This window comes from Ursus arctos, unplaced genomic scaffold, assembly GCF_023065955.2.
Source record: "Ursus arctos isolate Adak ecotype North America unplaced genomic scaffold, UrsArc2.0 scaffold_26, whole genome shotgun sequence".
NCBI lineage: Eukaryota > Metazoa > Chordata > Mammalia > Carnivora > Ursidae > Ursus > Ursus arctos.
The window spans coordinates 5,662,988-5,681,597 of NW_026622941.1; the positions used below are offsets into that span (position 1 = coordinate 5,662,988).

Below are 18,610 nucleotides of genomic sequence, written 5' to 3' on the forward strand. Positions count from 1 at the left end.
TTTACCAAATCACTGTTCTGTAAGTATCCATATTATGTTAATGTTGATCCTTGTTTCAATTCTTTCTTTTTTAGGACGTATGGGGTCACAGATGATCGTACCCTATCGGTGTGATCCATATGACACCATGCACCTTCGTCCCATGGGTGACCTGGGCCAGATTATCTTTCTGGTAAGAGCCTATGTGACTGATTATTGGAGTTGACAGATGTAAATTACTGAGGTTGTTTTTAGGAGAGAGAGGCAGTGTAATAAAGCAGCAATTTCATCCCAGAGTGAACCAAGGGCATCCTTCATTCACCCCATTCTTACAAACTCTTGCCCAGCAGTTGACAAACATTTTCTGTGAAGGGCCAGATAGTAAATATTTTAGCTTTTGTAGGTCACAGGGTCTTTTCATGATTACTCTGCTCTGCCCTTCTAGCCTTAAGTGGCCATAGATAATATATAAATGAATGGAAGTAGCTGTGTTCTAATAAAACTTTATTTACAATGTTAGACTATGGGCTAGATTTGTCTTTGGGGCATGGTTTGCTGACCCCTGCTCTAGGCCTGTGCCATCCAGTGCGGTAGCCACTAGCCACGTGTGGCCTTTGAACACTTGACATGTGGCTAATCTTAATTAAGATGTGCTGTAAGTAAAAAACACACACCAGATTTCAAAGACGTAGTACAAAGAAAATGATATATATCGTTAATAATTTTTTACACTTATTACACATGAAAATAATACTTTGGATATATTGGGTTAAATAAAGTATATTATTAAAATGAATTTCACCTGTTTCTTTTTACTCTTTTAAATGTGACTGGTGGAAAATTCGAATGGCCTGTGCCTGCCTCATGTTCTATTTGTGTTGGACAGTGCTTCTGTCGATGGTGAAAATCACAAATAGGGTGTTTCATAACTTGGTTTCCTTGGCACAGACAGAGCAGTGCTTGCTGTGCTTCCCTATTGTTATTCTATAATCTGTAGGTTCTTCTGTTGGCCAAGAGTTGCCAGTGGGGCGAGGTGGTGGGGAACGGGGTAAGGGGGACCTTTCAGGGAGGTGATTAAAAAATGTGTGGGCCTTTTTGGTTGCCACAGTGACTGGAGACCACGCTGGTTTATTAGCTAGGGACCAGGGATGCTAAATATACAGCTCCCAGGGTGGTCCCTTCCCACAATGAGTTACACTGCCCCTAGTGCATATTATCCTATTGAGAAACACTGTAGGCCTTGATGCTTGGTCTCCTATTCTTCTGGCTAAAGTGTCCTGCTTTTGTCATTCTGTATGGAGTTGAGCTCTTCCATGTACACACTTCCCCTTTTAAAAAATAATGTGGTAAACATCCTGAAGATCTGTGATCTATTCATGCAGATTATTTGTGATCTCTTTTAAATTTTTACTTATTTTTAATAGCATTTTCATTTATTCCTTACTGAACATTCACAAGCCAAGTATAATACTGTGTTGGAAATTTCTTGTTTCTAAATTGTTTTTCTTCTCTAAAATCTTATTCTCAAATATCTTCTTGGTCTTACAGTTAGAGGAGCTTAGCTTTTTTCCTGTTTCTTTGTGACTTGAGATTATTGGTTATTTTGTCAATCCTCAAAATTAAAGTATTTCACAAATAATAGGTGAAAACTTTGACTGGCTTGCAGATGTGGAGTCATTGGAATTGAGCTATATGATGTATATTCCATTCTTTCCACAGGTATTTATAGAGTGCCTGGCATTGAGCTAAACTCTAAGCATGTCTTAATGAGCAAGACCACAGGGAACTCTCAGTGTTAATGGAGAATACAGAGACTAAACATATAACTTTTTTTAAGAGAGAGAGCGAAAGTGCATATGAGAGTAGGGGGTCTGGGAGGAAGGGGCAGAGGGAGAGAGAATCTTAAGCAGGCTCTGTGCCCAGCATGGAGCCTAACATGGGGCTTGATCCACAACCCTGAGATCATGACCTGAGCCGAAATCAAGAGTCGGACGCTTAACCAACTGAGCCACCCAGGCTCCCCAAACATAACTTTGAATATAATAATGTTTACAAAAGGGGAAGTACAAGAAAGATAAAATTCACCATATTATTGTTTATTTCTGAGAAGGGTGGACCATACTAAGTGTGAGGTACTGATTTCCCTGCTTTAGTCTCTTTTGGAAACTGCTGTCTGAATGGCCAGTTGGCTTGCTAACCTGACTGTGCCCCCTGGGCCTTATCCCTGGGAATTTAGTTTCCTTTTAATTCTTTCTCTCCTGCGCCATTCCTACAGTTATGCCCCAAACTCTTCCACTCTGAGTCTTGGATTCTTTTTCCTCACCCTTGCCATCTTTTCTAAAAAAAAAAAAAAAAGGCCTTTTTTAGCTCTTTATGTGTAGAACTGCTTTTTTTTTGTTGGCTGTGTCACCCAGCTGTGCTGTAGATCGTGTATCTGTTTTACTTAATCTTCATAGCAAAGCCCTGAGATAGGTTGTATTTTCAAATTTTATGTGGAGGTTGGAGAGATAACTTTGTACACAGTTCAGAAAAGGCAAGTGGAATTTGCATTCCTGTCTGACTCCCCAGCTGTCACTCTGTACGTCTCATGTACCCCCTCCCCTTCATCAGTTGTAACTAGTTCCTCCTGCTGAGGAGGAACTTCATCCTTTGCTCTTGAGTTTGGTTTCTGGAGCCCTGTCTCTCTTTTCTTTTTTTTTTTTTTTTTTTTTTTAAAGATTTTATTTATTTATTTGACAGAGATAGAGACAGCCAGCGAGAGAGGGAACACAAGCAGGGGGAGTGGGAGAGGAAGAAGCAGGCTCACAGCGGAGGAGCCTGATGTGGGGCTCGATCCCATAACGCTGAGATCACGCCCTGAGCCAAAGGCAGACGCTTAACCGCTGTGCCACCCAGGCGCCCCTGTCTCTCTTTTCTAAATTGCACAGGTGTGTTAGTGGGCCCAGTGGGCCCCACCTGCTCATTTCCCCGCCATTGTTCCTTTCTCACTCTCTCTCCGCTCACTCATACATACCCCTTAGCATTTGACCCTGAGAACTTCTTACTACTTATTATTTCCCTTTGAAATGTTTAAAAAATCTAATTTCATTTTAACATATAAAATGCTGTACCTTTGTCTGGGATTATTTAATCCTGGGTCTCCATTTTGGATAAGAATCATCAACCTGACTGTAGGCCTGAATCATTCAGACATTTAGTTCTACACTGAAATCTGCCATTGGCTCACCCTGTGCTTTTAGGCAGGTCACTCCTCCCTGAGTGTTGTTTTCATGTCTTTAAAGTAGAAATGACTAGATCTGGGATTATAAAGAGGAAAGGGTTAAGAAGAAATAAGAAAGTAGTCATGAATGCTCCCGATTTAATGTTAGCCTTTAAGAGATACTCTGCCTGTCTTCAGTCTGTAGCTGGTTGCTGCCAAAAGGGAAAGTCAGTTTTCCTCCCAAATGATCCTTGGCTGTTTGGCTCTATTTCGGGAAGGAAGATTTGGTAACCAGAATCGCTTACAAACTTGCAGGGGGCAGTTGGGTGGCCAGCAATGGATATGCCCCACTAAAAACGAATATCATTTTTTCTAATTCTATCATTTCATTACCTGAATAAAGTAGATATACTGTGACCTCTTTGTCTCCAGAAGAGTCAGAGAATCAGCAGGGAGTTTGAGACCTCATGACCATTTCTCTTATAATAAATGGAACCTGTATGAAATGGTACCGTATTATGACTACAGCAGATGGCCTGTTTTGAAACTTGCCCTTATGTTTGCATCTGACTGGCTGTTGTTCTTATAGGAATGGGACGGGAGAAACAAAGATTCTATCCGGAGAGCAGTGAAGCACAGTAATGTGGTCATTAATCTTGTTGGGCGAGAATGGGAAACCAAGTAAGTCTTCGGCTGTTTTTTCTTTGCATATGCTATCTTCAGGTTCAGTAGACATTCATTGGGTACCTTCTAATGTCAGGCATTGTAGTTGTCACATTTTTAATTAGTCCATCATTAAGCATTGATTGAACACCTGTTTACATACCCCACAAGACCCCCTTGCAGGAGACTTGGTTGGCTGTAAGTCTGGGATCAGCAAGCAATGTGACACGCGGCCCATCAGAAGCCAGCAGGGATTGTGTCAGTGCGGTTGGTGCCACCGCCTTGACGGAATGACCAGCTGCTTCATGAGCGGCTGATCCTGTGTTTGGATTTGTTCAGCTGGGGTGGATTAGGCAGGACCATTTTGTCCATCCTACCGTTCATCAAGCTGACCATTGGTTTTTCTTGTGTAGACAGTGTTCTGGATCTGGTATGCACATGGTTAAAGATGACACGAGTACTGGTTTGAACCATTCTTTTTAGCTTTTGTGTGGGATGTTTATCAACAGATAGTGTTTTAATCTTGTAGTTCACAACACTTTGTTCACACCATTTTCTTAACATTTATTAAAGTTTGAAAATCTGTGTCTGCCTTATCACGTAGATTTCTAAGTTCTTTGGTGACTTGGAGAGTCTCATTCAACTTTAAATCTCCTGTGGTGACTAATAACAGCGCCTTGTACGGTGTAAGCCTTAATGTTATTGTGTAATGTTAATGTTTTGGGATTCAACTGGTGACTGATTTTTTTAGTTTTTTTTTCCCCTGGGGGAAACAAAGGCCCAGGGATGAGAAGTGGGTCCATTTTCAGCTCCCAACACTTCCCCCCCGCCCTACCCAACCAGCGCAGCCAGATGTTCTCAAAAGGTCTCAGCCTTGGGATTCCTTGAGGACAGAGAATATTATGTGTGCTGATTTATAACTTACTTTCGTAAGGTTTAAATTATGTACAGTAATGATGGTGAGCAGTAAAATTTATATGTATACAAAAAATACATATATATTAATTTTGACTTGGGGTTAAATCGTTGTCCTTTAAATTTTAATTCTTATGAATTCCAGCAATAGTATGAAAACCAGCTTATCACGGAAAGCTTTGGAATCCTGAATCAAGTGTTCTTAACTCCCCCCCTTTTTTGTCTTCTTCCAGAAACTTTGATTTTGAGGATATTTTCGTGAAGATTCCCCAGGCAATTGCTCAAGTGTCCAAGGAAGCTGGAGTCGAAAAATTCATTCATGTTTCACATCTGAATGCTGATATTAAAAGCTCTTCTAGATATCTGAGAAATAAGGTAAGTGCCAAGTTGACTTGGGAAGTGGTTCCCAGAGCTGGAGTTTCTTGGCCCCTTCGAAACATGAGTTAAGTGAGAAGGGTTTCTCACTGACATATCCAGAAATAAAAGGGGTTTCTAATTCTCCACATCCACGATTAGATTGACATGTGTGGTGTGTGTGTTGTGTTCTGACATTTTGGTTGAGTGCCTTCTGTGTACAGGGAACTATGGTAAGGGGCTTTGGAGATGGGTAAATCATTCTTACCTGTTTTCAAATGCTGGAAGTTGCTTGGGACATAATAGAATTATATAGTAAACCTCATAAAAGATAAAATATTATTCCTGTCAAAAACATCCTACCCATGTCACCTACGGGTTAAAAGACCATCTTTTTTCCTCAAACCTTGTGCCTAGTCACGGTCATATGCTGCTCTTAATGAGGGTAATGTAAAGGCTGAGGATGACAGGGATAAATATTTGCCAAGGAAATCTAGTATTTAGGCTTTTTATATGTCCAGAAACCACATTGTCATCCAGATTGTACCTAGGGATTGACGATTCTGATTTGGGGTCATTCTATAGCCTGAAATGTCTTTATGATCAAGGACTCAGAGGAATTGCAGCATCTGGGGCTGTCTTTAGCATTTTTTTCTGCTATCATGAGCCTGCTTTGGGTCAGATTGATAAGGACCACAGAGTTCTTTGCCAGTGACTCCAACTTTTTGACCCACTGCATTCTTTTTATTGAACAAATGATTTATTAAGTACCTACTGTCTGGTGTATATTGTATTAGGTGGTGGGGATACAGTAGTGAATAAAACAGACACGGTCTTAGCCCCTGTATAGTTTCTCATCTATTGAGGAAAATAATTCCACTTGCGCCTGGTGTTGCAAAGTAGAGAACTGTTCCATAGGAGCATGTAATGGGGGAGAGAGGGCATCTATCAGTTCGGAGCATTTAATTGCTAGCATCTGAAAATTCAGTGTAAACTGGCTCAAACATAAAGGATGTTTATAGGCCCCTGGATCTGAAAAATCCAGCAAGAAGGAAACTCAGCCACATTGGTGCCAAGGTTGATCAGGGTTTCAGCTTTGTTTCTGTGTGATTCTTTCAGTTCCTCCTTCTTGGGTAAGCTCTGTTTCTCATAGTCGTGGCACTGGCTAGCAGCACATCCAAGCCTCACCGTTTTTATACTGCATGGATGAGGGCAAATGAGCGTAGGCACTCTGTGCCTGCCTCCACCCTGGCATTCACAGAATCCTCCGAATCCATGCTTGTTTGGAAGAAGTAGCAGAGCACCAATCGTTAGTATTCCTCTGAGCCCCTGGCTTGGGTGAGGCTGGGGGCTGGAGTCAGTGGTGGGAGAAGACTCAGTGATGTCCAGCCCTGTGGCTTACCCCATGAGGTGGATGGTGGTGCTGGTGAATAGGGGAGAAACACCTGAGAAGGACAAGGCTTTCGGGCAGTGGTTCTTAGCCTTAGCTGCCCAATGGAAGCACTGAGGGAACTTTGAAAAATCCTGCACCCTGACCAATGAAAATAGAATCCCTGGAGATATCTATCCCAAGATAGAACTTGGGCACTGATATTTTTAACTCTCCTTAGGGAATTCCAAAGCACAGCAAAGATAGAAAAACAGTATTTACAGAGAAGGAAAAGGATGATCCAGTTTTGGACTCAGGTTGCATTTCAGGTGTGTGTCAATCATCCAAGTAACAATGGTGAATGGGGTTTATGATCCTGGAGCTCAGAAGTGAGGCCTGGTTTGGAGATATAAAACCAGTTAATTAGGAGCACGTGGGTGACTCAGTCAGTTGGTCGTCTGCCTTCGGCTCGGGCCATGATCCCGGGGTCCTGGGATCAAGCCCCTTCAGCGGGCTCCCTGCTCAGCGGGGAGCCTGCTTCTCCATCTGTCCTTCCCCCCGCTCATGCTCTCTCTCTCTCTCTCTCTTGCTCTGTCCTTCTCTATCTCTCCCAAATAAATAAATAAAATCTTAAAAAAAAATAAAACCAGTTAATTGAAGCAGTGTTTGGGAATAAGATTGCCTAGTGAGGAAGCGTAGATTGAGAGACCTTCAGACAGGGCTCAGAGGAATACCAACGATTAGTGCTCCGGTAGACGAGGAGGCACCTGCAAAAACCCAGACAAACAAAGACTGAGAAGGAGTAGATGTGGTGAGGTAGGACGGAAACCAGGAGAGCACAAGATCATGAAAGCCAAGGGAAGACAGTGTCGCAAGGGGGAGTAGTTGCTTATGAATGCCAGTGAGAAGCCGAGTGAGGTGAGAACTGGAAAGTCACCTTGGATCTACCAATATGGAGGTCATCTGTGATCTGATCAAGAATGGTTTGGGTGCAAGTGTTGGGGCAGAATCTAGAGCACAGGTGAGCAAAGCGTGAGCAGGAGCTGAGGTAGTGGGGACAGTAAGAGCAGGTGGCATTTTTAAGTGGTTTGGTAAGAAGAGGGAGGGGGCAAGAAGCTGGAGGGGCACGTAGAGTTGGGGATTGTTCTTTTAAGGTGGAAGGTCTTGACATTGTGTAAGTGCTGGTGAGAAGGCGCTGGTAAAGAGTGGGACTGAGGATAAAGGAGAGAGTCAATTGGGCAGGTTCCTGAGAAAGTGGAAGTAAGTAAGTCATGGAGCAGGGGAGGTAAGAAAGGAGGAGAGTTGTGGATTTTCTGGTGGGAACTTGAGGTGGTTGTTGTCTGCTGCTGTATCTTCTCTTTGAATGAGAAGGTGAAGTCATTTACTGGAAGGAAAAGACTAGTAAGGGAGGAATTTGAATAGAATAGAGAATGTTTGAAATTGTCATAGGAGAGAACATAGGAGAGAACATTAGAAGAAAATAGTACTTGGGAAATGTTGAGGGCCCAGTTAAAATTGATGACATGAGTGTATAGTGGTACCAGTTTATGATTTTTTAAATTCAGGTGTAACCGACATACATTATATTAGTTTCAGGTGTATAACGTAATTATTTGACGTATGTGTATATTGTGAAGTGATCTCCACAGTAAATCTGGTTAACATTACCACACATAGTTACAGATTTTTTTTTTGTGGCGAGAACTTTTTTTTTTAAGATTATATTTATTAGAGAGAGAGAGAGAACATGAGTGGGGAGAGGAGCAGAGGGAGAGGGACAGAGTGCCTGCTGAGCACAGAGCCCGACATGGGGCTTGATCCCATGACCCTGAGATCATGACCTGAGCCGAAATCAAGAGTCCGAAGCTTAACCGACTGAGCTACCCAGGCGCGGCTTGTGATGAGAACGTTTGTGATCTGTTCTCTTATTAGCAACTTTCAAATACAGCCTTATTACCTGTAGTCACCATGCTGTATGTTACATCCTGAGACTTACTTATTTTATAACTGGAAGTTTGTTCATTTTGATTCCCTTCACCCCTGCCTCTGGCCATCTGTTCTCTGTTATCTGTGAGTTTGGTGGGGTTTTTGGTTGCTTTTTTTTTTTTTTTTAATTCCATGTATAAGTGAGATCATATGGTATTTGTCTTTCTCTATATGAATACTTTGCTCAGCATAATTCCTTCAGGGTCCATCCATGTTGTTGCAAATGGCAAGATTCCCTTCTTTTTTTAATGGCTGAGTAATATTGCATTGTATGTGTGTGTGCGTGTTTATGACATCTTCTTTATCCCTTCATCTCCCGATGGACAGTTAGATTGCTTCCATGCCTTGGTGATTGTGAATAGTGCTGCACTGAATATGGGAATGCAGATATCTTTCAAGTTAGTGTTTTCATTGCCTTTGGACATATTGGCAGAAGTGGAATTGCTGGATCATATGGTAGTTGTATTTTTAAGTTTTTGAGGAACCTCATGTTGTTTTCCATAGTGGCTGCACTAATTTACATTCCCACCAACAGTGCGCAAGGGTTCCCTTTTGTCCACGTCCTCACTAACATTTGTTATTTCTTGTCTTTATGGTAATTGCCGTGCTAATAGGTGTGAGTTGATATCTCATTGTGGTTTTGGTTTGCATTTCCCTGATTGTTACTGATTCTGGGCACCTTTTCATGTACCTGTTGGTCATCTGTGTGTCTTCTTCGGAAAAAAAAAAATCTATTCAGATCCTCTGCCCGTTTTTTAATCAAATTGGGTTTTTTGGGGTTTTTTTGGCTTTTGAGTTATCCAATTTATGATTTTTATGTATTTATTTTCCTCCCACTCTGAAGGCATTGGGAGTGCGTGGGTCAAAGAAGGATGTTAATGAGGTTCTTGAAGAATTGGGATTTGCCTGGTGGGTGGAAGAGTAAAGACAAAGGGAAGAGGTAGTTTACAATATTGGTAAGAGAGTGACTGAAAACTTGGGCCATGGAGTCTAGTCTGAGGCAAGTTAGGGCTTGATGTGGAGGAAAGCAGCATCAGAGGACCAGCGCTCCTGAGAAGGTGATGACCAGACATCTCAGGAACAGGTGATGAAGAAGCAGCGGCTGGATGCATGGGAGATTGCCATCTGAGAGCAGGATGTCTTCATGGAATGTTTCAGAAGAGTAATTATAGTTGTTGATAAGGTCCATGGCCCGAATGAGTTGAAGGGGACAGAAATGGAGAGAAGAGGAGGTCTTTGGAGTTGAGAAGCTTAAGAAACAGAGAGGTTCAAGTCCACCTGGACATACAGGTCACTTGCAGTGACTGTGCAGGTGGAGAGGAAGGCTGGACAAGGTGCTGATACCTGCATGGAAAGAGGCCTCGTCTAGGAGGTAGATGGTAACGAGCAAGGGTGTTGAGGTTAGGAAGGTTCGTGGCCTGTCCCCACTCCTGTGGGTAGGTATATGTGCTGCCACTTCCATATCGTGGCTTCCAACCACATCTCCTTTCTCTGCAGGCTGCTAGATTGTCGATACCATCCAGAGAACCTGTGGTTAGAAAGAAAATGGAGGCTGGAAGAATTCTACTCTGCTTTTTCTCCTTTCTTCTCCTGCATAAGCTTCCTTAGGATAAATATAGGAAGAAACCCAACGAGTGCCGTTAGGGCCAAGGCATTTTTATATGTTATTTAAAAAAAAATTCTGTGTAACTGACTTTTATGAATCCTACCTTAATCTGGAGAAACTGACCTCTGAAATACAAATAACGTCCTGATAGTGGAAGGAATGAAGGAATGCAAGCTCTGTTCACTCATCTCAGAACTCTATTTTTTGTTTGGTTGGTTGTTTAGGCCGTTGGAGAGAAGGAAGTGAGAGATGCTTTTCCAGAAGCCATTATCATAAAGCCATCGGACATCTTCGGAAGAGAGGATAGATTCCTCAATCATTTTGCAAGTAGGTATTCTTTCTTGTAGTTTTTCTTAGTAGTAGAAAAGAGGATACCAGTTAACCAGGTTGAAGTTAAGCGCCAGCTGACAGTGTTCTCTGACTCGACAGACTTAACGTATATTTTCTCTCTCCCAGTTGCCTTTTTCCCCCCAAAGGTTCTGTGTGCCTAGTGTGGTCTTCGTTACCGTCTATGAAAAGAAGCACCTTAGATTCACAGAAGAGTGCAGCCTTGGGAGGCAGAGCCTGACTAGCTCTGTGACTGTGGCAGGTGCACGCGGGGCAGCTTCCTTGTATGTTGAAACGGAGATGAAAATGTCTGTGTTGAGAGTGGCGAGTTACTGAAATGAAGTAGCCCGTGTCACTGTAGTCAGTCCCTCCCCCATAGTCAATGCATAAGTGTTGGCCTTATTTATATTTTTCATATGAAGCCTCTCAACTAATTTCTTACAAGTCCCCTGGATGTTGATTTTGAAAGACAAAGAGGCAGCATCGTAATTTTTCAGGTGCATGTAATCAGTCTTCCTTGTTTGTTTAAAGATTTTATTTATTTATTTGATAGAAAATGGGAGTGCGCAAGCGGTAGGGAGGGGCAGAGGGAGAGAGAGAATCTCAAGCCGACTCTGCGCTGAACGCAGAGCCCAACACGGGGCTCGACCTCATGATCCTGAGATCATGTCAGTCTTCCTTGTTAATAGCAATTTCTGTGGAACGGGATTAGGGACTAATAGGAATTCGGCCATTGCTAAACTGGTATGTAAACTGCTTTCATGGGCTAGGCATCATGTTATGCTTGCTCTCAGGCTTTGTTTGTTTAATAATCAGACTTGTCTTGGCAGGGAAATCAGTCTCCTTGACTCAGTGGTGAGATTTTGAGATTTTTACAGGTAAAAAAAGAAAGACTTCCCTGTACATTTGTGGGGGTGGGAAGGGAGAATACATTTTTTTTTAACAATAATTTTTTATTGTATTATGTTAGGATGCACCAGTGCATCCCTAGTTTTTGCTGTAAAGTTCCATGATTCATTACTTGTGTATAACACCCAGTGCACCATGCAATACGTGCCCTCCTTAATACCCATCACTGGCCTATCCCAATCCCCTCTGAAGCCCTCAGTTTGTTTCCCAGAGTCCATAGTCTCTCATGATTCATTCCCCCTTCTGTTTACCCCCGCTTTCTTCTTCCCTTTCTTCTCCTACCGATCTTCCTACTTCATATGTTCCATAAATGAATGGAACCATATGATAATTGTCTTTCTCTGCTTGACTTATTTTGCTTAGCATAGCATACATTTTTAAAGTCTGTGATAAGAACCCAGCTTTAATTTCAATCGAATTACCAGTTACCCCTCAATTTATTCACTTACGTATTAGGAGAGGATTCTGACCCTCCTGGGAAGTACTAGGATGGTTGGTGAGGTACAGTTTTATCAGTAGCTTTCGGTTTCTCCTTGTTAGCTATTCTTTATATTTTTTCTTTCAGTTTTCTTTGTATGTCTTTTGCCTATGTGTATTTTTTTTGAGAGATGTTTTTCTTAGCAATTTATTTAGTCTCTTTATATATTAAGGGTGTACATCTTTTGTTATATTTACTTTTACTGTTTATTTTTTGTTATTGGCTTATTTGCTTAAATTGTTTTAAAATTAATAGACTTTATTTTTTTAGAGTAGTTTTAGGTTTACAGGAAAGTTGAGTGGAATGCAAAGTTCTCACATACCCTTTAACCCCTTGATTTCTGCCCATAACAGTTTTCTCTATTTTTTTTTTAAGATTTTATTTATTTATTTGACAGAGAGCACAAGCAGGGGGAGCAGCAGAGGGAGAAGAGGAAGCAGACTCCCTGCTGAACGGGGAGCCCAGTGTGGGGCTTGATTCCAGGACTCCGAGATCATGACCTGAGCCAAAGGCAGACACTTAGCCAACTGAGCCACCCAAGCAACCAGTTTTCTCTATTATTAACACCTGGCGTTAGTGTGGTACATTTGTTAAATTGATGAGCCAATATTGATACATTATTATTAAGTCCATAATTTACATTAGGATTCATTCTTAATGTTGTACATTCTGTGGATTTTGACAAAGGTATAATGACATCTACCTACCATTAGAGTATCATAGAGAATAGTTCCATTGCCTTAAAAATCTCCTGTGCTCAACCTACTTATCCTTTCCTCCTCACCCTGCTACCCTCACCCCTAATCTTTTTCCAACAACCTCTCATCTTTTTCTGTCTCCATAGTTTTGCCTTCCCTTGAATATCGCATAGTTGGAATCATATGCTACGTTGCCTTTTCAGATTGGCTTCCTTCACTTAGCCTCGCATTTAAGTTTCCTTCATGCCTTTCCATGGCCGATAGCTCATTTCATTTTCATAGCTGAATGATATTCCATTGTATGTATGGGCCACAGTTCATTTATCCAATTTAGATATTTTCATGCTGTGTTTTTTCACCCTGATTGCTCATGTCTTTTCACATTCTGTATTAATTTCCAATTAAAAAAAAACTGTGGTAAAAAACATGTAATATAAAAATAATTTGGATGTCTGGGTGGCTCAGTCAGTTAATCTTCTGACTCTTGATCTCATCTCAGGTCTTGATGTCAGAGTTGTGAGTTCAGGCCCCATGTTGGGCTCTGCACTGGGCATGGAGCCTACTTACTTACTTAATTAATTAAAATAAAATAAAATTTATTATCTGCTTTGGACTGAATTATGTCACTGTCTTCCCTCCCTTCCCCAAATTCATTTATCTGTTTTTACTTTTGTTTCCTATGTTTTAGTATCATAGCCAAGAAGTCATTGCTAAATCCAGTGTCATGAAACTTTCCCCCATATTTTCTTACAAGGGTTTTGTAGCTGTAACTCTTACGTTTAAGTCTTTGATCCATTGTGAGTTAGTTTTTGTATATGGTGTAAGGTAAAGGTCTAACTTTATTCTTTCATATGGGGATATTCAGGTCTCCCAGCATCATTGAAACTGATGTCATTGAAAACACTGTCATTTCCCCTTGAATTGTCTTGGCACCGTGTCAAAAAAATCATTTAACCATACATACAAAAGTTATTTCTGTTCTGTTCCACCGGTTTATATGTCTATTTATGCCACTGTTTTGATCTTGATTACTGTAGCTTTGTAGTAAGTTTTGAAATATCCTATATGATCTATGTTTTTCTTTCTTAAAATAGTTTTGGCTGTTTGGGGTCCCTGAAGATTCCATATGAATTTTAAGATGGAGTTTTCTATACTTCTGCAGAATATGCCATTGGGATTTTGATAGGGATTGCATTACCTGTAGATTCTTTGGGTAGTTTGACATCTTAACAGTGTTGTCTTCCACCATGAACATGAGATGTATTTCTCTTTATTTGTATCTCACTAAATTTCTTTCAGCGGGGGCGCCTGGGTGGTTCAGTTGGTTAAGCATCCAACTCTTGGTTTTGGCTCAGGTTATGATCTCAGGGTTGTGGAAAAAGGCCACATTGGGCTCTACCCTCAGCTTGGAGTCTGCTTGACATTCTCTGTCTCCCTCTCTGTCTGCCCCTCTCCCTACTCTCTTTCTTACTCTCTCTCAAATAAATAAATACATCTTATAGTGGTATTTTATAGTTTCCAGTGTGCAAGTCTTTAGCCAACTTGGTTACGTTTATTTCTGAGTGTTCTATTCTTTTCGATGCTCTTCTAAATAATGTCCACTTTAAAAAATTTTTGGTAAGGCTTTTTTTACCTTTATATTCAATCCACTTGGGATTTGCTTTGGTTTATGGTGAGATATGAACCTTTTCTCCCTTCCTCCCTTCCTCTCCTTTTTCCTCATTTTAGTAAAATGATTGTTTCAGCACCATCAATTAAATAATCTTTTCATTTCCCACGTATTTGTGGTAATGCATTCATCATATCCTAAATTCCCATTTTTTACCGGAGTCTTTTTCTGAGTTGCCCATGTTATATTGCTGATCACTTGATTCCTATGTTCCTCCTCAGAATGGGGTGCACCAAGTGGCCAAGCCATTTGACCATTTTCCCTTGCTCTCCACATCCTCGAAGATTTGGCCTTTTTACTTCCCGTATTTTTTATCTGACAAACAAGTGGCTGCCCATTAGCTTCCTCAGTGTCTGGTACATTTATTCCATTATTTCAGTTATGCAAAATGATTCTGCTAACCTGGAGCACGCGGAGTTTGGCGAGGCTTCTAGTAGTCGAGGCCTTCTAAGTATACTTCTCTTTTTCTGCCAGATACTCGCTGGTTTGGTGGTGTACCCCTTATTTCCTTGGGCAAGGAGACAGTGAAACAACCAGTATACGTAAGTACCCCGGATGAAGGGGCTTTGGCTGGATTCAGAGTCAGGTGATCAGTTTTCTGGTTTTATCCTAATCTTGTAACTCCATCATTGTCCTCTTTTCAACTTGCTCCAACTGCTTGCCTCTCAGTTACCTAAGAGGTACGTGTACTCTGTTCAATGTTCGCTCACTTAACAAAAGTAAATTGAATGTGCCAGGCACACTGTACATGTCACTGGGAATATAGAGATATGAACTAGACAGAAATTGCTCTCCTCACGTTGGCCTCCGTCAGGGGCAGGCTAGCAAAGCAATTGTCATGTGGTGTGGTAAGTGCTGTGATAGGGAGAGGATTTATGTAATTACAGCAGAGGGACACTGAGTCCAGACTTGAGGGTCAGGGACAGCCTCCCACAGGTGAGACCTTAAAGATGACTAGAGCAAGTCAGATGAAGGGCGTTAGGGAAGAGCATGCCAAGCAGAAGGAACAGTATATACAGGGGTCCAGAGGTAAGAGCGCGTTGAGTTCCATGTTATGTTGAAACCAGGGTTTCCCATTTGTGGCACTGTTGACATTTTGGGCCAGATAATTCTTTGTTGGAGGGGCTGTTGTAGAATGTTTAGCAGCATTTCTGGCTGCTAGCCACCAGATGGCAGTAGCACTACCTCCCCAACTGTGACATCTACAAGTACCTCCAGGCATTTTGCGAAAAGGGCCTTCCAGGGGAGGCCAAAATCGCCCCCAGTTGAAAACCACGGGGTCTAAAATCATATAAAATTATTATTTGGGAAAGTCACAATGGTAGGATATTGGCAGTTGTATAGGATTCCGCCTACTAATTGGTAACAGGTGGTAACAGCGTTAGGACAAGTGGTAAGGGGTGAGATTGCAGAGATAATGGGTAGAGTCCAATCACAAGGCCTCCACAGCTGTCTGAGCATGAACATGTTCTGACTAGGAAAAATATTTAGGTGAGCCTTCCAGTATGCAGACCATCAGAGCCCTGGAGGAGTGGGTTCTTTAAGGAGCTTTCTCAAAACAGACAATGCCATTATTTTAATTTATTTTTTTTATGTTTAGGTTGTGATTGATGTGGCCCTCTTTCCTTCCTCCCTTCCTTTCTCCCTCCCACCCTCCCTCTCCCCGTCCCTGTGTTTTTCTCTTTCAACAATTACTTAAACATGTGTTACGATTTCTTATAGGTTGTAGATGTATCAAAAGGAATTATTAATGCAATTAAGGATCCAGATTCCAGAGGGAAGTCTTTTGCCTTCGTTGGGTAGGTGACTAGCATTTGACTTTAAAATTGTGCTGCCTGTTAAAATGAACAGTATGTAATGATTTATAAGACCAATAACTTCTGAACATGTCACTACAGATTTATTTGTTGCATTTTTAGTGTTTTTCTTTAACTGTATTTATTCCAGAAATTTTATTCCCTTAGCCCTGAGGTCAGTGTGTCTCAAAGAGCTGTCCAAAGGCTGCTATTGTCACAAATCTCCTGAATGGTTCTATTAAATCAGAATTTTGAGCAAACTGGGGGAATCTAATTTAATAAGTGATTTTTCTGTCACCAAAGTCAGAGAGAACCAGACTATTACATATACTTAGTCCAGTGATCACCAAGGATGATTTTGTACTACTCCACTGTTATTTTTAACATATAAAAGGATGTTACTATAGATTCAGAAACACGAACAGAATACTTTCAGGGAGTATATGCAGTTGCAAAATTAAATTGCTTTTGATGGAGTATCGCAATGCCCCCAAAAGGTTGGAGAGGGCTGGTTTGGGGTACAGTTGCTATGAAGCAAACTAAGGACACCTAACGTTTCCTGAAAGGTGAGGATCTGATTCAACAGTTGATAGCTTAATTCCTAAGAAATATTTGCTTCCAGAGAAAAGACGCTTTTCTCTCTAAGCCAGGAAGTAAAGGATATATTGCCAGGATTATGAATTCATACATTGTCATGTTTTTCACTATTATTATAGACTTAGTTTAGTAAAATTTTTGTCAGTGCAAAAAATCATATTGTGTTTCCATATCTAGCGGCTGCAAGATGTATGCCTCTCTCTGAGTTCCTAAGTTCACTCTGTTAGTACAGAGTGATATACTCCAGGAGAATTAGTCACAAAAAGTGTGTTCAGCTCAGGGTCCATAAATCACTAGACTCAAAAACATCTGAGCCTAGTCAAACTGTAGTTAGACTAGGATTCTGAAGAAAAGAAGACCAGAAATGGCTTCCCAGACTTTGCTTACTACTTAGTGGAAGAAGCTCTGGGAGGAGTTAGCTGTTTCACACCTCTTCACCTTTTCCCAGTCCCCTCGAGTCTCTTTGCTGGGTGGTGGTGCGCCATACTTGTTTGGCATGTTGGCGGGAAAGGTAGTGCTGGGCATGGCAGCATATGCATTTTGTGTGTGCAAAACTAGATAGGCATCTGTGTTTCTTTTTTTGTCTCTTTAGCCCAGGGGGAAACTTTGCTTATTTCTCAAATACTTAGAGGTGAAGGCAGAAGCATAAGAACTTAATTTTGCTCCTAGTTTTTTCATAGTTATTAATTAACTATAGGACATTGGTCCATTCTATCATTCATTCATTACATATTGGTAGACACACATATACATAAAACTCTGAAAACTAATAAAGTTAGCAAGGTCACAAGGTACAGGACCAGTATATAAAACTCAGTTTCCATATATTCGCAAATGAACAATCTGAAAATAAAATTAAGAAAATAATTTTATTCACAACAGCATCAAAAGAATAAAGTACTTAGGTATAAATTTAACAAATACAAGACTTGTAGCTGGAAAATTGCAAAACACTGCTGAGGGAAATTAAAGAGTCAAGTAAACGGACGTCTAATGGTCATAGACTAAAAGAACCAATATTGTTAAAATGGCAGTTTTCCCCAAATTCATCTATGTATTCAACCCAATCCTATCCATGTTCCAGCAGGTTTTTTTTTTTTTTTTGCAAAAATTGACAAATTAATTCTAAATTTATTTGGAAATGCAGAGATCCACGATAGCCAAAACCATTTTGACAAAGAAAAATAAAGCTGGAGCACTTAGATTTCCTGATTTAAAAACTTACTCTAAAACCACTGTTCTAAAGACAGTGTGATACTGGCATGAGAATAGAAAATAGAAGAATTAAGTAGAATTGTGTTTATGGGTGATTGATTTTTGACAAAAGTGCTGTGACACTTCAGTAGGGAAAGAATAATCTTTTCCACAAATGGTCCTGGGAAATCCATATGCAAAAAGATGAACCTAGGCTCTTAACTTCACACAATACATGAAAAAATTAACTCAAAATATGTTAGAGACCTAAATGTAAGAGTTAACACTATAAAACTTTTGGAAGAAAAATAATGTTCTAGACCTTGGGCTAGGTAGAGATTTTGTATTTCATTTTATTTTTTAAGATTTTATTTATTTATTTTAGAGTGTGAGTGGGGGGAGGAGCAGAGGGGGAGGGAGAGGGGGTGTGAAAGACTCTCAAGCAGACTTGTCATTGAGGGTGGAACTGGATTCGGGACTTGATCTCACGACCCGGAGATATGACCAGAACCAAAACCAAGAGTTGGACGTTTAACCACCTGAGCCACCCAGTTGCCCCTAGGCAGAGATGTTTTTAGATGTGATATCAATAGCATACTTCATAAAGGAAAAACTGATCGATTAGACTCTACCAAAATGGAAAACTTATGTACTTCGGAAGGCACCATTAAGAAAATGATGACGAGTGGGGAGATCAGCAGCTAAAAGGCAGGGTGGGGTGGGTCGGAGAGGTATGTGGAAACCTTGAGGACTGAGGAGAAGATAGGAAGTATTCCCTGGGAGCAGAGAAGAACACCTCTTAGAGTATAGTAGGGTAGTAACGCAGAACAGAGTCTTCCATTTGAAGTTAGTGATCAGAAATAGAGGAGAA

The 18,610-nt window shown here is 40.9% G+C and overlaps 1 protein-coding gene across 2 annotated transcripts in view; it reads left to right on the top strand.

The window, feature by feature from the left end:
• Nucleotides 1–18,610, top strand: part of NDUFA9 (NADH:ubiquinone oxidoreductase subunit A9) — a 34,448-nt gene that overhangs the window by 7,810 nt on the left and 8,028 nt on the right. For both annotated transcript variants that reach the window (XM_026502637.4, XM_026502636.4), the window contains 6 exons: nt 75–172; nt 3,768–3,859; nt 4,990–5,131; nt 10,296–10,398; nt 14,627–14,694; nt 15,875–15,951. In XM_026502637.4, the coding sequence (XP_026358422.1) occupies nt 75–172; nt 3,768–3,859; nt 4,990–5,131; nt 10,296–10,398; nt 14,627–14,694; nt 15,875–15,951 (580 nt within the window). The remainder of the gene's footprint in view (nt 1–74; nt 173–3,767; nt 3,860–4,989; nt 5,132–10,295; nt 10,399–14,626; nt 14,695–15,874; nt 15,952–18,610) is intronic.